Genomic DNA, 23,183 nt, shown 5'->3' with positions numbered 1-23,183 from the left:
ATTGAGCTTTTGTCTGCAGACTCTTCAAGTACACTCTGAAGTTATAATCCTTTCCTAACATAAATAACAAGAAACCGACAGTTTCCATGTACAAATGATTAAAATGAATAAATTCATTTCGTTCATTTTTCAGAAATTCTACTTTCAGAACTTTCAGAAATGTCACAAAGTGAAATTCTATATTCTCCATTTGTTATGATTGAAAGTTAAAGATGTAGAAAATTTTAACCTTGTAATAAATCACTTTCACTTAGAAGAAATCGGTTCCAAGAACCGATATTCAAAAGAAGATACAAATGACTCATCAAATTTAGAATCTTGTGCGTAAGTAATTAATGATAAACGTAAATAATTAATAATAATGCTGTATATGCAAAAAAATACTTTTAAGTTCACTTGGTTTGGTTCATGCTCGAAGTATACTTCGATTCAAAACTAATTTCGCGACGGATAAATGCCCGACAACTAAACTAATTAGTGTAGGCGGGCGTGTAAACGTAGACACATCGTTGCATGATGTGGGTAGCAAGTAAAGAGGAAAGAATTGTCCGAATTAGATCAGGGAGCATGTCGCCAATCAGGTCTCAAGGATGTTTTTCTTAATCGCAAACGTTGATGTTCAAATCAAGAGAATTCGAGTAATTGGGGGGATCACGTCAGATTATATTAGAATAATAAATGCAACTATTTTCACGAATAAAAGTGAAAAAATAATATCTTTAAGTTTTTAAGACGCTGTAATAAGGTTACATACAGAGTGTCCCAAAACAACCGATAATAATTAATAATTTAACGCAGATTTTGACATATCTGAATGCGCAAAATTTCAGATCTATCACTGATGGATTTCAATCGTTTCCCATTTCCCGAAACTATTGTAGCAACATTCTCGTTTTAAAGTTTTCCCCATCCCTATCACGTACTACTGCATGCTGCAGAGTACCATTTCTGGCATCACAAATAGTCCCGGGCTCTATTACGAGAATAAAATAGATTACTTATGATAGAAATAATTTGTCCCATTTTCTTTCGAGTGTGATAACTGTTAGAAGATTAAGAGAGAAAGGAGAAAAGGTGCGTGCGTTTCGTTCTACGTGAGTCTAGTTGGTGATCACCAACGCGGAAAGAACCACGAGGTTTGATCAAGCGACCCAGTATTGAATATCCAGAACGGTTCTCGTTACCGCACGTCGAGGGGGACTCTGTTCATCCTCACTCCCCCTCGTTCTCGTCCGCCCGTTACTACCTCACGCCTTGGCGCCTGGGAAAATCGAGAACGCAGCTCCAGCTACGACTTGCGGGGCGCAGCAGCAGCAGCAGCAACTCCCGTTCCTGGAAATCGATGATAACCAGGGCGAACCGTCCAATGCATCCCGACACGGGAAAGAGTCAATGACACGCGGAAAATTGGATCACCCGATAGCCGCGAGATGCCAGGTTCCAGGTCAGTAGGTCACGCGCCGCGCCGCCGTACGGGAGGATCAGGCTCGCTTTTTCCCTGTTTCTCCCGAGTTTGTGACGCAAGGAATGTCTTTCGTGTCGTCATCGCTGCAAGAGCGAATCAGCTTTGTCCATTTACTACGATCTTTACGATGTGCACAGAAAAATTCTATAATGTGAATGTTTAAAGTTTGGTTTAAAGGGCTCTCTTCATTCTTCAGTTAGATTGGATTATATCGTCAAAAACGAGAAACCTGTGCGACGAGATTATCGATACGAATAATTACATTGTACTGTCCATTTAGATCTAGTTGATTTTAATTTCAAGTACTATCAACACATTTGTTCATTTATATTTATTGGCGAAATGTTTATTTTGTTTTATATTTTGTCATTAGAAAAGCGTATCTATCTTAAATTTTCTAAATTTTCAACGAGAATAATTTTGACGCGAAGATTTACGATTATCTATCTTTATTACAAGCCGAAGAGAAAGTATGCGATTCATGTCACGTCATAATTATTTTATCAAATATATGTAATATAATTAAATAGGAAAAATTACATAGGACATTATATATTATAGAAACAATATATTAAAGAAACAAATTATTATATATTATTTATTATATTTAAATATAATAATATATTAAAAAATAGAATGTTAAAACAGAATATTAAAAAACCGGAATGAATCTTATATTACGTCCAATACAATGGTAACAGAAGTGATCATTTATAAGCCGCGCAAATCGTTACAATCACTGTAATGCGCGTACTTGAAATCGAATCGACCAACTGTCTGGAATTTGGGGCACGCGTACTTCATGGCATACTTCAATTACGTCTCTCTTTCTCTTTTTGACACGTATCTTGCGTAGCATATGCATCGATATCACATACATACACATTATACGCGCAATCCTATTATAGAATATCTATCAATCTTACTTAAATGGGATGTATCAATACCTAAAAGAGCAGTATGTCATAATTTCCTACTAAACAGATTCCCTTCGAAATGCAACTTCTTTGACTAATTTTGTGCCGATTTTGTCGCAATAAAGAAGCTTAGCATTCAAGTGTTATTTAATTAAATTTGTATGTAGGTTTTCAAAGTATTGCATAAAAATAATCTCTGTTTTTATATGAAAAGATTTTAGTTTTAGATCATGGCTCAAAATCGTCACTATCGCGATACACTGATATCTCAATACAGGAAAAATTAATTAAAAATTCTAAAAGTCAAACACAAAGCCTAGAATCCAAGCAGATTTTTATTATCATGGAAGCTATCCATTAAACACCTTTCTCGAAATTGTTCTTTAATCGATTTTACAATCTTCCGGTTTTCGATTTTTATAAATAAAAGCGCAAGTAGAGATGTAGATAAATCTGCTACAGAATATATATCAGGATAATCGCCACTGCGAACAATAGACACGCGACGCATCACGAATACCGTATCCGTTAACATCTCGCTCCATACTCGTAAACTGCGTCGCGAGATTTCAAGGTAAACCTATTCCGCTGTGCATGCTAATGTGACCATCGACGGTCGTTGTGGATAATTATAAGCGCAATTAGTACACGGCATCTATCTAAACAATCACGAATATCGGAAAAAGCCACGTTTTCAGCATTATATTTTTCGAAAACAGATTAATTCTCAGAAACGTAAATGAAAACGCCCATTGATGCTAAACGCGTTGAAGTACACTTTGAGCAAAGCCATTAGGTAATAAAAATGTAATAAATGTAATAACAAATATTTATTTTTTGACAAAGCATTATTTATGAATGATTTCAGTTAAAGGATAAATAAAAGATAAATCACATAAATGAAATTTCCACATAAATTGGAATCTATAATAAAATAATAAAATGAAATCACAATTTTTTTATTTTTTTTGTATATATTTCTTTGTATATATATATACGGGGGCTGATCACAAATGCTTTTGCAAATGATATACAGAATTCTTATTTTTACTCAAATGTAATTTTATTTCTAAATATTTTCATTGAAATCTGATGCACTTAAACTAACAATTTTCTACTTTTGTTATACAATCACATTTTTAAGTCGTTCATATTCGTTTACAGCAGCAATAAGTTCTTTCGTTTGATTGAAATTTCTTTCCAAGAAAATGTTTATCCTTCGGAAAAAGAAAACAATCTGATAGAGCAAAATCTGATAAAGTGAGTGCGGCACTATTTAATTTAGTTTATCCAATTACTGGGTCGATCAGAAAGAAAAAATAGATTGTTTCGCGGAATTAAAATGTGAAACTTTATATTAGGAATTAATCTGCAAATCTTATCTGATTGGAGATACATATCAGATAAATCGTATTACTTCCGGAACAAGCAGTAATAGGAAAGAACTATGTCCGATGAATACCGGGTACTGCAAAATGTCTGCAGCTAACATAAGATTCACTATGGTGTCTTTTGTCTTGGCAATTTCACAGGACGTTCTCCTTTGTCATAAATATACAGGTATTTTCGTTCCAATTCCTGACTCAAACGGATTAATTGGCGCTGGTAACGGCTCACAGTAACTGTTTCACCTGGTCCCAACAATTCATAATAAATCACATCTTTGATATCCCACTAAATGCAAACCAGAATCGTCTTTGGTTTCAAACTGAATTTTAAATCACTTAAGCCAAAATGCGTACTCATCGTACGATACAACGCTTTCGCCGAGAAAAGAACAAGTCGATTCGCACGCTTTTACAAGATTCTTTTCTTGTTGAAATTCGCAAAGAGTACAGTGTTAGATATGCTCCTTGTATGCTGCCATTTTTGACGCAACTGAACTGAATACTTTTTAAGACTGTGTTAAGCCCTTCGCCAAATTAAATATCATTTTTAACAGTTATATATCAACAATACTAACTGCAAAAGAGCGGGAAAATTAATTAATTTTATAAATTAATTCTTCTACTACTTAAAAACAATTTCGATGATTTATAATACACCTAATAGATCTTTAAACTCGTCTACGTTGACATCCGGTGAAAGTTGACAATTAATGCATTCACAATTTGCGGTCAGCAAAGCATCCATCTCGTCGTTAATTTTGTCATGCAATTCTTTTTAAATTATAAACTTTCCGTATCTATTGATATATCTATGGTTTTCATTATTTTGATACATTTTTAATCATCAATAGTTCAAAATTTTGTCGATCATCTCAAGTATCGTAGAATTTGAATATCAACTGCGTGGATCATCCTTGATGCCTGTTCTACATCGTCTGAATCATCAATAAACAGTTAAATACAATGAAGATTGAATAATGCATTCAAACATTGAATAACGTATTCAATGGTTTCTCAAGTGATATAAAATTAACTAGGTTCGCGTGAAAATGTCTTGTGCGATCGTAAGAAGCATTAATAATTCTCGGTACTTTTCATGCAATTACCTGTCTTAACTGGAGATATGATACTCTTAAATTGAATACCATATCTTCAAGCATGCAAAAGTATGTATTGCGCGACGAACGTGCACTTTCATTCATACGTGCCTGACTTGGAAAATTTATTTAATGACTCTCTTTATAACGTTCACTTTCACCGGCGACAAATCCAGCTACTTTAGGCCAGCCTTTAGACTCGATAAACATCGTACGATAAATTATGAGTTACGTGGTTGTTCGATTTTAATTTACGTAAGCCTATCGTATTAATAACGTGTAATTTAGCAGCACATAAAACGTAACATAAGAATGAAGAATGTGAATGATTAGTCACATTCTTCAGTCGAGAGATTACACAGCAGAGCCATTTATCATATCTCGTATCTCACTTTGACACTTCACGTGAAAGAAATGTACTTATCATTTAGAAGAAAAATAGAAGATTTTTAGATACACAGGTTTTGTAGTTCTAAATAGAATTACATTCAATATGATCGATTCCAATAATTCTTCACATCTGTATGTTCTATCAAATTCAACAGTGCACGACTATAGTCAATAAATTAGATTTTATTCTTGTACTCCAAAATAGAAATTGATCATTAACAACGACAATGTTAAGAAAACAACATTTAACATTGATTCGTTCATCAGAATTGATTTCAATTGCAGAGAATTAACGCGAAGCTTATTTTGTGTTATGAAGACAAAAATAAAGGTACACAAGCTCAATCAAGAGATTCTCACGAATATTATGATACTTGCGAGGGTATGTAGGAGGTAAGAGAGTGCTGATTACGGTGTGGTCGCTCTCACGACAGACAGTGTCGGCGAATCATCGCAGCGTGCAATCAGCATACTATATGACGTCGTACGCACAATTTACTGTACCTTATATATTAAGTGTGCAAATTAATTCGGTGCCTTTTTGAAGAAATTTTTGAGCCTTTACGCGAAAACATTAATTTCATATTTTGAAATCCAGCAGCGCCAAAGTTTTTTGCATTAAAAAATTGTCTATTAAATTGTGCTACGGGTCAGAATCTGGCATCTTTGACATATGCGAGAACAAGAAGAGAAGAAGGTTTATCTCCTTAAATGTGCTAGGAAAAAATTCAAGACACGGCTGCCGACCGATAAAATAAAACTTACAACCTAATTTTACGCAATTACTTGGAAGAACAACATATTAACAACAGGCAATACAGTAATGTGCTTAAAACTAAAGTTAAACCTGCATAATGAAACCAATCATAAAAAAACAACGTGGCTTTGAGAAATAGGTTTGCTTCAGAATAACGCTCGTCTGCACACAATACAGTCAAAGCTTGAAACCATTGAAAAACTACACTGGGAAATTCTGCCTTATAATCCATAATCAGATCTCGTCCATTCTTTTTGTTTAGTCAACTCAAGAAAGCATTCTGTGGAGTGAAGTTTGACGACAATGAAGATGTGAAAAAAATGCACGTCTAGATCAGATATCAGGACGACTTCTTGCTGCTAAAATAAAAATATTATATAATAATTTATAATATTATAATAATATAGTATAACGATGGGACAAATGTATAACTGTTGAGGGGAATTATGTTGGAAAGTAGGTAAATGGTTACATTAATTCGATAAATCATTTTGAAACTACAACCGTTCTCTCTTTACTTGTTAATATTGATTATAACCAAAAATCAAAACTGTTATATTGCCGTCAAACCTGAAGCATTTGCTGTTTATTTTGTTTGAAATATTTTGTTCTAAAGAAACTACATGTTGCACAACGAATTAAGAAACAGATCATACTTAGTGCTAAATACGACGCTAAAACGAAGACGGAAATGAGGATACGGACTCTACAGTCATTGAGAGCGATTATGACGCACGCATCTTGTTACATCATAAATGTGTCATTAGGAAAATGCTCATAAGCCGTGAATTCATTAATTGTAAGATTATGTTTGCGACACATATTATTTTTGTGTAATTCGCACAAATATTCATAATCCGCAAAAAAAAGTAAAAAAAAAGAAAGCTTCGATATATTGAGTTGTATATCCGTTATTGAAAACACTAAATAAGCAGGATACATATATGTTACAACCCAATAGTTTAATGGAAAAACTTTGTACTTTCACGTTTCCCAACGTAAAACAAGTATTGAGTTGTAACATATATTCGTCCCATTTTTTAGTGTTTTCAATAATGGATATATGTTACAACCCAATTATTAGAAACAGTAACAGAAACAGAAAAAAAAAACAGGACGAATATATGTAACAAATCAATACATTATTTACGCTTTTGTAAAATTCAGGTAGATTTTCAAGTATATTTTTACTCAACATAACAGAACGTTTTCTGATGTAACAATCAGTCAAAATACTTAAAAAAAGTGACAGCCCATTGATAATTAAGCTGATGAATATGGTGGTAATGTAGGAGAATGTAGGATATAGGAGATTCATACGCCAATTCGTTCAATTTTTGTGCCATTCATTTTGTAACTTCATAATAATGTTTGAGGCCAAATATTATCATGAAGTCAGAAAACTCCATGTAGGTTGATCAATGATTGTTTAGTGGGCATCTATAGTTACAACTATAGTTTACATCTATAGTATCTATTAGGTTGGCAAATAAGTTCGTTCGGTTTTTGCTTCGGTGCAACTTCTTTCCAATTCACTCTTGTTTTTCTCGACACTATTGCACAACTTCAGAGTGCATTTGAAAGTACATGTTTCACATAACCTTTCTGTAAATTTTGGTTTGACTAACATCAATATTGTGTGTGCTGCGTAGCTGTAAAAATGGAAGTAAATAACGTGCATTATCGTCATATTTTGCTCTATTATTTCAAGAAGAGCAAACGAGCTGCAAAGGCTCATAAAAAGATATGCCGTGTTTATGGAGATGATGCCTTAACAGAACGCGTATGTCAAAAGTGGTTCGCCAAATTCCGTTCTGGAGATTTTGACGTCAATGATGCGCCTCGCTCCGGTCGCCCGATCGAGATTGATTCAAGTAATGTCAAAGCTATCATCGATAAAAATCCATCCCAATCGGTGCGAGAGATTGCTACAGCACTTAATATATCTCATACAAGCGTAGAAAACAATTTGCGCCAACTGGAATACGTTTCTCGGCTCAATGTGTGGGTGCCGCATGAATTAACCGAGGCCAACTTGGCCACTCGCATATCCATCTGCGATTTGCTGCGGAAACGTCAAGAAAACGATCCATTTTTGAAGCGGTTAATGACAGGAGATGAAAAATGGGTCGTCTATGAGAATGTAACGCGGAAAAGACCATGGGGACACAGCAGCGAGCCACCACAAACAACCTCGAAGGCAGGATTGCATCCGAAGAAGATCATGCTCTTCGTATGGTGGGATTTCAAAGGTGTCATTTACTACGAGCTGTTACCGTCAAGCAAAACGATTGATTCAACCACATACTGCTCGCAGTTAACAAAATTGGACCAAGCACTCCGCAAAAAACGTCCAGAATTGATAAATCGAAAAGGTGTTGTCTTCCACCACAATAACGCCAGACCTCACACATCATTGACAACTCGGAACAAATTACTCAGTCTTGGCTGGGATGTTTTGCCTCATCCTGCGTATTCACCGGACCTGGCCCCTTCCGATTATCATTTATTCCGGTCGTTGCAGAACTCTTTGAACGGAAAAATCTTCAAGGATGAAGAGAACGTCAAAAGACACCTGGATTGGTTTTTCGCCGATAAGCCTCAGATGTTTTACGAACGCGGCATAATGAAGTTGGTGAAAAGATGGCAAGAAGTCATCAATAAAAATGGTCAATATATAATTGATTAAAATTTATTTTGTGTATAAAAAAAAGTGTATTTTATTCCACCTTAAAAAACCGAACCAACTTATTTGCCAACCCAATATCTATAGTTTATAGGGCACATAAACTCCATCACAATTTTCAGATAATTTCTAAATTCTTTCTTTACGCAAAATGTTTGTAATTTTAATAATAACTTGAGACCAGGAATGACATTATTATTATCTTGATGATTAAGTGGAAGCATGATTATCTGTACAACATATTACTGAAATTCTTAAAGAACTTAATTGATAGAAGTATCTGCATTTCTATTCTGCATGTTCCATGAGAGAAGATATTCCACTGTGTAAAAGCAAAAATAGCTAAATTTCACGATTTGAAACAGTCGCGTCGTCGCTCAGCGGAATGTACAATTTGAGAGTTCGCGGTAGGAAGATAACAAGGAAATTAAATGTTTGATTATGTGATAGGCGTAACGCGACAAGTGCGCATACTCATTAATAAAAGCGTACAAAATTTCGGTCGTGATGTCATTGAGCAAAAATCTGTAAAAGAACTCGGCACTGCTAAGTTCAAGCGTGCTTACTGTTACTTATTCCGTATATTCCGCATAAAATTTTTTATTTATTTATCGCATAAGGAATAAATATCGACCAACATAATAAAAAATATCTCTTGCTTGCGTTACATTTACTTTAATTCATCTGCGCAATACACTTCTGCTATAAATACCAATCCCCCCTGTTTCCTACTATCATCGGTTCAAAATAGAAACAAAACTTTGTGAAGTGTAAAAGAATCGTACGGACCGACGCGAACAAATGAAAGAACGGGAGAACAAACGAACGAACGAACGAGATGCTCAGTATCTCCGACTGGACAGTATAATAACTTCCTGATTATTCCATGAGGTGTTTAGCTGATTTCCGTCGTATGTGAGCCGCAGTGCGAATCGCTTCATAGCTCGATTAAGGTGACACGCCGCAAAGATATTTTCGTTCACAACGCGTGAATCAGATTTTTCTACATTTGTAATGTTGACAATATTTATTTATCAAAAGTATTGGGTTGTAATATATTTTCGTCCCATTTGTTTAAGTGTTTTTAATAATATGTGTTACTCAATAACCGTTATTTGCAATAAAAAATTATTGCAATTTTGTTTTCTTTTCTTAGCAAGGACAGGATTCACCCAACTTTTCCTTTTGTCTCCCGTGACACTACACCGCAAAATATGACGCATATACATATACACGACATTCGTGAAAGCGTCAGAAATCAAATAATAAGAATGCAGTCTCGAGAGGGCAGATGCGTCCTGCACGTAAGCAGGTGCAACAGAAGCGACATAAGAAAAAAGGAGTATTAAAACTAGCAGTCTCGGCGGTTGGAATGTGGTTTTTATGCAGATAAAGAAAGAGGAAGAAATGGATATTTGACAGAACAGGTAGACAAAACGGAAGATAGTCGTACTTCCCTTTTCCTCCATTTCTTTTGCTTGATTTTCGTAATTTTGTATATTTCGTATGAATTCTATATCTACAAAATTCTACAAAAGATAATAATATTCTAGCATGTATCTAATTTTCCAATTTCCAAAAAAATGATAGTCACGCTGCTCGTAACGTCGAATGTGCTTTCTTCTCCTGAGCATTGAATGATGCGAAAGGTAAATTAAAAAAAACATAATGAATAAGAAAAGGAGAAATTGATAAACACACAGTTACGTTACCATCTCCATTGTCAAAATAGAAAAGGGTTTTAGAGAGAAGAGAATATTGACGATGAAAGTTTCGTCCGTTCACTAAAAGAGAGAAAAAGAGCAAGGAAAACAAAGATGATCAAACCAGAACGGAATTGGAATTGGAATACCAACAACGAGGGATTGTTCAGGTGCTATCAATTAGGCAATTTTTCTCTCACAGCAAAGTTTACTTGCCTCGTTATATAAAGTAACGAAAATTTCTGGTTTATTTATTTATTAAAGCATCGAATAGCATCAGTTCAACAGTTGACAGTTCAAGAACAACATCCGCAAAATCGAGGAATAAGCTTTATCACTGCTTTATTAGTGGATCTATCTATCCAACTAGCACTTTTCGATAATTATTTCCGTTGTGAAATTATCAGCATCAGATGTTTCGTATTCTCAGTTGTCTTTCCACAATCAGATTGGTCATTTTACGTCTTTGTCACGTATAAGAAAATTGAAAATGATAAAAAGAATAATAATGGAAAGAAAGATAACTGATAACAAATGACAAACTTTTTTTTAATTGTAATTTTTTAAATCCAAATTAGCTTCGACACCAGTGATTTGAAATATGATAATTCTTTATTTACGACCAAGAACTGGTGAAACAAAATATTGGTAGCACTACGTTTCGACCTCAAATTAGGGTCCTTATCAAGTGCGAAATAATCACTTTCTACAAAAAAATACATAACACAAACTATCAAAGACAAAATTATAAAAAATATAAAAATATATATAAAGAATTTCTGTAATTTTTTAAATTATGATATAGATTCTTACTAGCTTTGTTTTAATTATATGCTTGAACAAATTCTCTGAGAGCTTTCGATACATTTAGATTTCGTGGAAATATGGAACGACTTCGGCAAATATATACATAATCGATTATGTTAAGATCAAAAGAGGGTGAAAGAAAAAGTAATGCGACAGGCGAGTACATAGCCGATGGACAGTGCAACAAAAGAAAAGCGATTTATGTAGTGAGTCGCGTTACCATAACGACAGTCGCGGGTGTACTTCGCCATTCGCGGTGCCATTGCCCCTGCATTACGTGTCTCTTTTCCACCTCCGCATACAGCAGGGTTGATTTGGATTGTGTAACTTCTATTAGGGTGGCATATAAGAGAAGCGTACGGGTGAACTTGTCTGTCGTTCGCACGGTTTACGCGTGTAGGACGCATTATGTTGCGGCACAACGCGCATTATTGACGCGAACGTTGTATTCATGCAGGAACATTTAGTAATTGAAAACAGATAAACGAACACAAGATGTTCCGTATTTCCTTCCAACTACGAATTTCTTGGCCAATTTTTTATTGATTTTTCATTGAAAGTTGTTCTCTCTGAAATGTTGAACTCATTAGTTTTAAGTTTTACGTGAGCAAGAAAGAAAGAGAAAAGAAGAGACAAAGGGAATCATTAAAAACTAAACTTAAAAAAGATAAATGCATGATCAATCAAATTAGTATTCTTCAGTTATTTTTATATTAGTTCATGCAAGACAGGCCATTATAATGGAAATAATAATCCTTTTTTTATTTTATTATGTTAAATTAAAATGTATATAATAATAATTTATGTTAAATTAAATTGAAATATTTTAATACTTTTTTCTATTAGTTTTACTAGTTTTAAATTTAATAGATTATCATCTTATGTATTAAAAACTGAATCTATAACTTATTTCTATCGGTAGTTAGGTGAACTTTTGTCAACTTGACATACTCTTAATAAATTAACATTTTAATATGCGAAATGTTAATATTTCGTTTGTAGTTAATCGAAACGTATATAATAATGTACATACACGCAAGTGGCAAACGAACGGCAAGATCACCCCGTATATCTTACATGACTCGTCTAGTTAATTGAAAGCATGACTTTCGTATCGCCGCAACGGCTAGACCGGTTGCATTCTTAGCAAGCTGAATCGATCAGGATCAGGACTGTATTATAATTTAAAAAAATTGTATTTCTATGCAACTATAAATAAATATATAATATAAATTATATTAAGCAAAACCATTCAAGTGAGATATTTTAATTAAACATTTGTTTTATTATATTTTTATATAGGCGCACACATGATCAAATAATTTCAACAAATTTTAACAAATAATCCATGCACTATGCTTAGATAAATAAGAAGATATAATTCTATAAATTATATAAATAAACAAGAACTTATAGAAATTGAGGGGAAACATACTTTAACATGTAATTAAACATACTTTAATATGTAAACTGTATACGTAATATGTTTATATAAATGCTAATTTTTATTCAAAGTTCTTATGACACATACATATATTATGTCGCATATGCAGAATCTAATAATAAACAGAAAAATATTTCTCTTTCCTGCAGTATTAGTACTGAATATTTTTAATGGTAATCTATCTCGTTAAACCAGTAAGATTATAATTGATTTAAAGCTATAATAGATTATAATTCATTATTATATTTCATTCATTATATATTTTAATATTCTGTAGGAAAAACAGATTCTTAGCGCCATTGTTTTTTTGCTTTTTCTGCAAAGTAGCAATTTTTTTGTAGTAATAACTATTTAGTTATAATTAAACATGTGAAAAAATGATCTAAAATCTAGCCGACTCTTCTACATTAAGAAAATTTGCAAAAATATCTTGATTTATTGTAATTTCTTAACGGTCCAGCTAAACGCATTGATCAATAAGAATGTTAATGTTTTGTGCAAAGAATAATATTAAATTAATATTAATTTAATATTGAATAATAATTAATTAATTAACCGAACCAATATCAGAGTCTGATCAAATCAAATCATTAATGACCGATTAACCAATCAGGTTAACGACTTTAAATGATACTGCATATATCTACACATAACATGTTCACATAATATATTCACACATTGTTCAATCCAAAAATATCTAATAAATTTACATAAACAAAATTACTGAAAAGAATTTAACAGAACGAGAGTATCTAATTCAGCGACAGTAGAACAAGCTATATCTATTTAGTAATCGCTCTAGTGTAACAAGAATTCTAAGTTCATGGTCTTAGTTTTAAGCTTTGATGTTTATTCTATTTTGCCAGAATTTGTTGTAAGAAAATTAAGTGTCGACTACGGAATGCGATTTAAAAGAGCGCAATCCAAACAGAAAATTGAAAAACAAAATGAGAGCATTTAATATTCAGCGACAAAGTACCTGAACATCACATCAATGAGTCGACTATCTCGAGTCAGAGTTATTAAACTTTACTTTAACTATAAAATGAACGTTCTGCCACATAACTTAAGCACTTGCGTTTCAGCGTTTACCCGACATCTAATTAATATTTACTTTAGTAACAATTTGAAATTTACTTATTGCTATAAGAAAAAAATAACTCTTTTCTTACAGAGGCTTCGTTGGAGCTGCAATATTTGTCGTGATCGCAAGGCATAGATATATCGGGTGCATTAATAGTCATTCAATGAAATCTGTTCGCATTCACGAGAACGCTTCACAACTCATCGATTCTTTTCTTCGTAAGCATGAACGTGAACAGTACAGCTACTTATGCGACCAACGAAGTATGCTTAAGGAATAGTTTATAAGGACAAGACTTTGATCGTTGAATGTAAATCGTTGGCGCACACGATAGTACATCTATAGAGAATTAAAACACACATGCACAGAGAGAGAGAGAAAGAGAGAGAGAGAGCATCTTTCAAAATGTGTTTCTTCTTCTATCGCGTCAAAAGAAAGAATAGAAGTAAAATAGTAGAAGCAAAAAATCTAAATCAGATTTATCATATGATAAAAAGCAGAGAAACAGAGTATAAAAACCTTTCTCTCGACGATTCCAAAAAATAGATTTTTCACTCTTGTTAAATTTTCTATATAATTCTATATAATATGTATATTTTTTACGTAATCACTATAAGTTGCTTAATATTTTTATATTTGATCACTCAAAAAGTTCGGTTCGATTTGTCAAATCAATTTACGTACAGTACAGGCTACACTGTTCGTATCATAATAATTCGTATAATAATGTTTACTCATAGACAACGATCATAATTATTTGGTAGATGAATAATTTGTCTCTACTAATTACAACGAAGTAAAATCTGACGCAAAATCGAACCGAAATTTTGGACTGACCCAATATATATAGACTCGCTGGACTAGACATTAAATCAATCTTTTAAAACGCTGTTTTGCATTACATCCGTATACTGTATAAAATTCCATAAACGTGATGCCACATTATTAACAAATTACTGTCTCAAATACTTTTTCAAGTTTTTCAAATTTTTCTCATATTATTGCGGACGTAATAGACCAACATTACAGACCATCGAATTGTTGATATAAATTAGTTTACCGTTATATATGTTTATCAATACTTTTCCGTTCATGGAATAGAACACAGTTTCATAGAAACGTTAAAAACAAACTGAAATCCTATTTTTTTCTCTTCTATTCACGATCATAAATTTCCTATCCTTGCCGACTAATTATTTAATTTGTTACAATCTCCTGGCTGTCGCACGAACATCGCGTTCGTGACAACACAAAACATCGACGAGAAAGAATCAATTAAGAAGAGTAAAATTTCGTTCCTTCCCGTCCCTCGGATGATGATCGAACATCCGCAGTACACAATATTACATGGGTTTCCAGCAAAATTCTCTCTCGAGCAGAATCGAAGTGGCAACGACTGTTAAGTCAGGCGTAGTTTGTGTCACTGTCTACAGGTAGTAGTAACAGCAACAAGTGGTGCGAGGCATTAATTGCGCATAAATCGTTCAAGGAGTCGCCACGATTATATACGCGGAAGTATCGGTTTAAGGGAGTTTCTCTGTCGCGCGAGGCAGACGACGATGTGTTGTCCGCGTCGTCGCGACTCGCCGACCTTCGAGTAGCTCGAAGGCGAGGATCGAACGAAAACAATACGAGCTCACCACTCGGTAGTAGTGACTACTCGGCATCGTATCAGCGATCGCGAGATATCGAGCGGCCGATCCGAGCAGCAAGCTCATCGTCGAGGGGTTCCTCGGACGTTTTCCCCCCAAAACTGCCTTCCCGCACGGGAAACGGGAACGCGGCGAAATACCCGCGCGCGCATCTCGCGGGTAAGAGATGCATCCGCGATGGACCGTGACGATGAGGCTCGAGCGCGCAGCGATTCATCGGAGCTTTCGCCGCGCGCCATCGTTTCCTCGTAAGTTCGGACTCGCGGGCCGAACGCGATCGGCATCGCGTCGCGTCGTCGTCGTCCGCGGCGCGGCATTCTCCGAGCAATTGGGATCAATCGCGCAGGAAGCGCGTCTTCTTCGTCGCGAAAAAAAGCTCCGAGCCGTTGTCCCGCTTCCTCTCCTTTCTCTCATCCCCCTCCCTTCCCGTGGCTCGCCTTTCCACCCTCTGCCTCTCTTTCTCTCATCTTCCCGACTTACGTGCGTAATGCTCCTGCTCTCCGCAGCTGTTGTCAAGAGGACAAGATCGCGCGCTCTCTCTCTCGTCGTGCACTAGACACACATCCCCGTGCGGAACACGGGAGCACCGGACGGGGGAGGCACCGCTAGCCAGCCGAGGTGGATCGCAGCGCTCGAATCACAGGATTCAGGGTAGCGCGCTCCGAATTACGTGCTTCTGCCAGGTGTCATTCGTGCCGCGCCGCGGGACGCACCACCTCTCCGGACGGTCGCGAGGAGACTACTCCCGCTCGGCGCGTCCGCGGGCGATCGCGGCTCGGCGGCGCGACGCGGCGCAATTCGGACGCGATACGAGGAGCCACCGCGCAACGGGGCGACAAGTGAACCGCCTTGCTGTCGACCAATCACGAGCCGCCTGCACGCGTACGTTGATGCGCGGTGATTTCCGCGGTGGTGCATCGCTCGCACGGTCAAGTGCATCGATGTCGATCGATGTCGAACTCGCGTTTGACGATGCACGTTCTTCCGTGATATCGAAAAAACAACCAGGTCTTTTTGTTTATACACCCCGTGGATCATGTGCGAGCACTTCGCACTCCTGCGGAGATTAAAAAGGGTCGGTCAGGTTTGCGCAGCGTGAATGCGACTAACCCAGATGCATCTAATTTGTTTCTGTATTTACGAATTCATCAACGCTCTGTCGAACAATTCTTAAAATTCTCCTTGTTATAAATGAGAGTTTATATGTTAGTTTTATTATATGTATATAAATACGTATGTTTGTTTCCTAGATTGCTCGAAATTGCCCGAATGTACGCTGATATGATACGTAGCTTGTCACGAGACCATTCCCTTCATATGCTTTGATTAAATCTACTATAACCGAATTTATATTTTTCATGAATTACCCCTCCCTCCTGGAGTCTCCCGGAGTTTTAAAACGCTCAAAAAATTAAGGAGATCGTGTTAAAGCAAATAAAGAGCGTGAATTTCTTATTATAATATAAAATCAAATTATAATACATAAAATGTATAATTTCTACAACAGATTATTTCATGTTGAAAGAAGAATTTATGTTCTTTATTTATCGAATAGGTAGATACACAAAATCTTAAACCTACAGTTTAAAAATACCTTTTGATTTTATAATAACAATGAAGATCAAAAGAAAAATGATTAATAAACTCAAATATTCAATTGTACTATTTCGATTTCTTGCGGACATTCGGTGCCCTAGAATTGGAAAGGGCATTCTCTTTCCGAGACGCGAGCCTTTTTAAATCATAGACGAAATCGGCACTTAAAGCCTTTACTCGATTACGTATAGGACGTTGGTGTTTCAAGACGTTGTTTGCCGACGAAGAAAATCGTTCCTTAGATTCCGTAATAAATGCAATATTATTTTTATCTTTATTCTTCGCATCCGTATCACCGCCCGCATTGTCGTCAGTTTTTACCGCCGCTTTATCGGAATCTACCTGTTTGGTGATAGTAGTATCGCCCGAGCCAAATATCACTTCCATCACTATCCGTTTAAGATCAGGATTGGCGTCTAATTTTTCCGAACCGTGACTCATCATGTAATCTGACAAATTTTCCATCATCGTAATATTGTTCTCGCCATTTTTCACGTCAGTATCTTTTAATTCAATATCTCCGTCCGAGTCTACAGCTTGCTCAGTTATAATAGCATCGACTTGCGAAGCGATCTGCACACTCGAATTATTCGAATTGCCCAAATCTAGAGACGTTTCCGACTGATTTGATGATACAGCGTTCGTAGTGTCAGAATCGCTCGGTGTCTCACTCTTACTCGTTACATCTGCAGTCGCGTTCTGATTACCCACGTACTCACTGTGCGATATCTCAATTACCGATTCCGCTACGCTTTGCGCGTCATGCGCCTTGTTGCAATGAGCGATGCAGCCGCATCTCGCGAAACTCTTGAAGTCGCATAACTTGCAGCGATATGGGTTCCAGCCAACGTGAATCGTTATGTGCCTAAATAGGTTCGACAAGCTCGTGAATTTCCGTTTGCACGAGAGACACCGCAGCTTCTGGAAATCTGCTATGCCCGCTATCTTGTTCTTCATGAATAGAGTTGGATCTTCTTCACCGGACGCTACCAAAGGTGAGGACGGTCTAGATTTGTCCTCCTGCACTTCCGCCGTGTCTTTCTCTAAAATTACGTATATCGTGTGTTAATAGTTCAATTAATGACAAATTAGGAATAATACAGAACTTACAGATTTTTGTGTATGTGTGTGTGTGTGTGTGTGCGCGCGCGCGCGCATGGATATGATGTATTATATACACTCTCTTTAAGTTAAATCTTTCTAATTTTTTAGTTCATGCACAAGCAAAATTGATTATAATCATTAATATAAGCCACGGGCGCCCGGAGAGGGAGGGGGGGGGGGGGCAAAGAGGGGCAATCGCAGCCCCTGGAGTTGAAAAATTGCAATTGTTAAAATTCTAAATTATAAGCAAAAAATCGAAAAGAAAAGAAAACGACAAGTAAATTATATATCTGCTGTAATAAGTTTCGAAATGAAAATTTTCCTCGTTTTTCACTCGAGTTTCTTTTAGAGGGATCTTAAGATTTTGCTCCCTCTCCACCCTTGAATTTTTTTCTGCGGGCGCTTATGATATAAGCTCTTACCTTTCGACTCAGTCGGTAAATTTCGAGCGTAATTACTTAACCACTTTCGCATCTTGTATCTCATTTTCGGAGTAAGATATTTAAGCTCGAATAAATCTTTGTCAGGCACAAAGTTATACGAGTTCTCACTAGCAGGCTCGTTCTTATCGATATTTTGTGCCATCGCTGGCGTGAAATCGTTCTCGTCACTTGTCGAGTTACATGTGGAGCTACAGTTTTTCTTTACATTCCCATTTTCTTTGACGAGGTTTGGTACTACGTCCTGTATGATTTCCTCAGAAGACGTATTTAACGTATCTTCCTTGTTACGTACTTTTGCATTGCAATCAGTTGCTGCCTCGACATTCTCTGTTTCGCATACCGATCGGTCATTCGTTGGCATTTCATGGCCCTGCGAGTGAGCGGATAAAGATATCTTTGTATCCAATCTTTTCCCACATCTCCTATACTTTTTTTGAAGCTCCTTATTTTTCTTATTGGATTTATTAGATTTCACACGACTTATCGACTTCTATAAAAATAAAATATAATTATTGTAGCGTTTAAAAATGTATCGCTGTATCACGAGAAAAATATTATCAAGATAAGAGGTATTAATGCTGAACTTACCCGATATTTATTTGTTATTGTCGCAGTTTTCAAAGTAGATGTTCTAAATTTGCGAGCGTTTCTTGCACCTTTAATCGCAGATGTTTCTCTATGAAATATTTTTTCTTGAATATACAATCTTAAGTCACGCACCTGTTCACGAGTCTTCTTGTGAACTGTAAAATTCAAAGAACCATTAGGTTGACAGAAGAGTCCATGACGATTTTTTTTTTCACAACTCACGCAAAACTTTGTGTATTAAGTATTTTATTTTGTATCTTTACCTTTATGCAAGTGTCGATAGACGCTCCATGTATTCGCAAATGTATTGCTACAGCAAGGACAGACATAACAAATGCGCTTGGCCGTATGTAACGTTTTCATATGTACCTTCAATGTCTTCTTCGTTGAAAATTTTGCTTCACCTGTATGCCAAGATAAAGATTTCTACACACTGTCTCACTTGAATAAATATTTTCTAGCTGTATTAAGGAAACTAAGCTGCTTATTTACATATGTTGCAAATCAAGTTATTCGCAGGTGGTCTAGGAGTTAATAGTTCATCCTCCTCATTCATATCCATCAGAATAGGACTGTCGCTCTTTTCTACTAGACTCTCAATCTGTCCTTGTAACGTAATTCTATCTTCCATCATATTCCGTAAGTCGGTTATCTGAAAATAATGTTATATTCTTTAATGGTTTTAATTGAAGATTAAAAAATATACACAATATGGGTGAACATAATCTCGATTGTAAATATTGATAATTCGAAAAAATTATTAAAAAAAAATTAATTTTTAATAAAAATATCTCTTGATATAGCAGTTTTATTACCTTTGCCTTCATCACGTCCGTATCAACTGTATTGAGTGATTTGGTACTTTGACACACTGCGGAACAATTTGCATCAATTGATTCCAAATAAATGTGTTGCTCATTTGGAGCATTAGGCAGCTCATTTTCAATTGTCGTTTCATTGAAAACATTGCTCTCCGTGCTTTCCTTCTGTTTCTTGTTAAGCACATCTACTGTCGCACTAGGATCTCTCTTCTGTGGATGCTCCTTGAACGCTTGACTTCTGAGTACTCTGTCATTCTTAACGGCACCCTTAATTATTATCTGAGGCATACGAATTACCGATTTTTTCTATTATAATGCAACAAAAAAATATCGTCGCGACAGAGGGATGATACAAGTAATTGTTACTTCGCTTACCGCATTAGAATCGTCCAACAGACTCCCGTCAAGTGGAACGTGAAATTTTTCTCTACAGTACTCTCTCTTGTGAGACATAAAATTGACGATGCTTCGGAACAAGCTGCGGCAAACACGACATTCATATATAATGTCGCATTCGTAGGACAATACAGATTTAACCTCCTCCGTGCCGGTCTCAAGGAGCTTACTGACTTGATACAGAGCAGATGCACTCGTATCAATTGGTTTGTGCAAGCTGGACAAGTCGGAGTTAACTAAACTAGTGGTATCTTTGGTAGGAAGCTCCACTTTCTCAAGTCCCTCGTTTCTCTTCCTGCCTCTCCTTTTGGATTTTACTGTCTGGAGACCCATCGCTGTACTCCAAATTAATACACAGATAGCATATAGGCTCTCACAAACAATCGCTCAATTGCAATTCTGTAACATAGGGAGAGAGATATCTGCAATTACAATTGAGAATCAAATAGATTACTAATGCAACAGCTATTTCTTCACACGGAATAATTCGCATATTTACACCCTAATGATACTTTACCAAACATGCTTAAAAAATTCGCTGCATTTATAACGGAGACTGCTCGCGGGAGATGATAATGATACGACTTGCTTTTGTCAACGGTAATTTTTGTCAGCAAAAGTAACTGACGAGAGCGTACAAGACCTATAGAGAATTCAAAGTTCCTGCTTCGAGTTTCCCTTTTTCGAGCACGTTAATGTAAACCGAAGTTAATCTACGAATCATCACACTTGCGGCAACGGTCACGTAAAGCAGCACGTGCGCAAATTAAGCGACGGAAGATCACGAACTCTTGCTAATGCTCTGCACATTGCGGCGGCAGGCACGTTGCCGGAGGTGAAAACAAAACGGCGAGAAATAACGCACGGTCTCTCCTTCGTTTTATTTTCCCGGGTCGGCATGTATCTCCCGAATGGCAAGAAATTCCGGGAAAATATGAAGAACTCTAACGTCGACGACCATCAACGAGCGCGTCTGGAGGTAGCTGATCGAGAAATTCCGCTTAAATGCCGCCGCGTTGTACCTACCTCTCCCGTCATCTCATGACCTCCATTTTCTGTGGAAGTTCTTCCGTCTACCGCTTTCGCCGAAAAAGGGCAGCACTTTAGTGATCATACCTACGGGATCCTCGATCTCGCTTTGCGTCTCGTCTTCCTGCTTCTCGCGGTTATCGTAAACGCGATGTTTAATGCAAAAATGTTTGCGATGCGGGACGCCCGGCTGTTTTCCTCATTAAAGGTGTTGCCGTCCGTCAAGCTACTTGTCAATGTAACCTAACCTCTCTCGCGACCGTGTATCTTCGTGTTTCTCTCCGTTGTCTTGTGATCCTCTAGTTGGATTATCAGCTTTATTATATCATAACATGCTACGTGTGTGCGTGCTGTGTTAGCTGGTACGCATTTAGAATGACAGTGTCGACATTGTTACAGAGAACGCTCCAAATTTATGGGGATGTCGGTGTTGCTAGACTGCTACCGGTAGCTTCTGCGATGCATCTATTACCGGAACACAGAAATGTTCACACGACGTCGATACGTAGCACGCTGCCTGCAGTCGAAAGTATGCGGCCAATGGGATTGTTTGAGAGGTTTTGCAATAAAACTGGTCTCTTAGATATCCAAAAATATGTAATTGAAAATTCTTGACTTTTATCTTTTACGTGTAATGCATAGTTTACAATTACCGCTATGAATGCTCTAAATCTGCGCATATGAATGTATATGAAATTTGTCATTTGCAGAGACACATGGCACTTGCTTATATGGTGTATGAAAATGTAATGAGTCAAGTAGACTTCCCATTTTTCTATAAACGTAAGTTTCATGAAATTCTTTGTATCTACTTTTCATTGGATCCATTAAAAATATCGAATAATAGAATCTTTCAATATATTTTATCGAAATTGAGAAAATGTTATGTAAATTTTTATCTCGATATCCGTTTACGCTAATCCAACCGTTGAGGCAATGCATCTTTTGTATTACAATAGTTGTAATTGTGATCCTTCTTTATTTTAAATGGGTGTTTTTTTTATAGATTTTAACATGCCTGATACATATTTCTCATGGTTTTTGGTAATGGAGCTTCATGTGTGGATGATAATGACTCGCTATATGGCCGAAGGTAAACGAGGGAAATTCATCAGAAATCATGTAGTAGCAGCAATGTGGGAAGATGCAGATGCTAGGATACTAAATCTTGGTGTAGGTAGTATTGTATTTTTAATTTTGATGCGCGCCGTCGTGTTTCTTTCCACTGTGATCATTGTGGTGCTGTTGATTATTAAATTTGACAATTATTGCTATTGCAGCCTACCATTCCTGGGAAGATCAAGAGGAAGCAAGTAATAGAATTAGCACAACAATTCAATGCTGCTATAATAGGATATGATGAAGGTATACAGTGCGATGATAGGACACTAGCGGGAGCACTGTGGAGAAGAATCTTCACTCTTGAATGCAATAATCCGGAACACATAGAAACGCTCGTCATCTATGTTAGAAAACAAGTGAGTTTTAATAATATTTAATATTTAACGTTGTTAATGTTTAAACAAAAATTTCATGTCCCATAAAATTATATTTTATAGCAATATTCTTACTTGCGCATAATTTATTTTCCAGATTTGCTTATTTGATGATTTACCCAGCCATGAAATTTTGAAGAAACCTGTCTTCAAATTGATAGACATAAAGAGTTTATGTAAGCATCACTAAACGTTTATGGGCTTACATTGAACAAATACAATAGACAAGAGATGGTAGAAGTATGTAACAATATTCTAAAAATTGTACAAAAAAAGGTAGTAATAAATATAACATATACTGTTGTTTTTTCATAAAGTGT

The 23,183-nt window shown here is 36.2% G+C and overlaps 3 protein-coding genes across 6 annotated transcripts in view; 1 reads left to right on the top strand and 2 right to left on the bottom strand.

The window, feature by feature from the left end:
• The window catches only part of LOC105281344 (tetraspanin-1), a 31,524-nt gene extending 15,374 nt beyond the window's left edge, over positions 1-16,150 (bottom strand). For 2 of the 3 annotated variants that reach the window (XM_011342490.3, XM_011342491.3), the window contains exon 1: positions 15,871-16,150. The gene's annotated coding sequence lies outside the window, so the exon portion shown is untranslated. The remainder of the gene's footprint in view (positions 1-15,870) is intronic. The other variant, XM_011342492.3, reaches the window with a different exon arrangement.
• Positions 16,151-16,901: 751 nt separating this feature from the next.
• On the bottom strand, positions 16,902-21,463 carry LOC105281338 (zinc finger protein 800). The gene is made up of 8 exons (XM_011342481.2): positions 21,365-21,463; positions 20,318-20,737; positions 19,937-20,221; positions 19,614-19,773; positions 19,385-19,525; positions 19,122-19,276; positions 18,513-19,023; positions 16,902-18,029 (listed from the first exon to the last, which is right to left on the bottom strand). Exons 2-8 carry the CDS (start codon positions 20,669-20,671, stop codon positions 17,053-17,055), a joined length of 2,583 nt encoding a protein of 860 aa, XP_011340783.2. The 5' UTR covers positions 20,672-20,737; positions 21,365-21,463; the 3' UTR covers positions 16,902-17,052.
• On the top strand, positions 21,443-23,174 carry LOC105281339 (ubiquinol-cytochrome-c reductase complex assembly factor 1). Of its 2 annotated transcripts, XM_011342483.3 has the most exons (6): positions 21,443-21,575; positions 21,767-21,964; positions 22,078-22,150; positions 22,374-22,540; positions 22,648-22,845; positions 22,961-23,174. In XM_011342483.3, exons 1-6 carry the CDS (start codon positions 21,519-21,521, stop codon positions 23,051-23,053), a joined length of 786 nt encoding a protein of 261 aa, XP_011340785.1. In that variant the 5' UTR covers positions 21,443-21,518; the 3' UTR covers positions 23,054-23,174. The 2 variants fall into 2 exon arrangements, with proteins under 2 accessions (XP_011340785.1, XP_019887856.1); XM_020032297.2 differs by lacking the exon at positions 21,443-21,575 and having other exon boundaries at positions 21,707-21,964.
• Positions 23,175-23,183: the final 9 nt, after the last annotated feature.

The sequence above is a fragment of the Ooceraea biroi genome, chromosome 3 (genome assembly GCF_003672135.1).
Source record: "Ooceraea biroi isolate clonal line C1 chromosome 3, Obir_v5.4, whole genome shotgun sequence".
In the NCBI taxonomy this organism is placed as follows: Eukaryota; Metazoa; Arthropoda; class Insecta; order Hymenoptera; family Formicidae; genus Ooceraea; species Ooceraea biroi.
Note: the sequence above shows the minus strand (reverse complement) of the source record. Positions and strands in the feature narration are given on the sequence as shown.

Coding starts and splice junctions, on each gene's coding strand:
- LOC105281338 (XM_011342481.2), bottom strand. CDS start 20,671: ATGGGTCTCCAGACAGTAAAATCCAAAAGGAGAGGCAGGAAGAGAAAC. Junction 19,526..19,613: donor TAACTTGATTTGCAACATAT/GTAAATAAGCAG, acceptor CTTGGCATACAG/GTGAAGCAAAATTTTCAACG. Junction 19,277..19,384: donor CTATCGACACTTGCATAAAG/GTAAAGATACAA, acceptor TGAATTTTACAG/TTCACAAGAAGACTCGTGAA.
- LOC105281339 (XM_011342483.3), top strand. CDS start 21,519: ATGTTTAATGCAAAAATGTTTGCGATGCGGGACGCCCGGCTGTTTTCC. Junction 22,151..22,373: donor CTTCCCATTTTTCTATAAAC/GTAAGTTTCATG, acceptor TTTTTTTTATAG/ATTTTAACATGCCTGATACA. Junction 22,541..22,647: donor CTAGGATACTAAATCTTGGT/GTAGGTAGTATT, acceptor TTGCTATTGCAG/CCTACCATTCCTGGGAAGAT.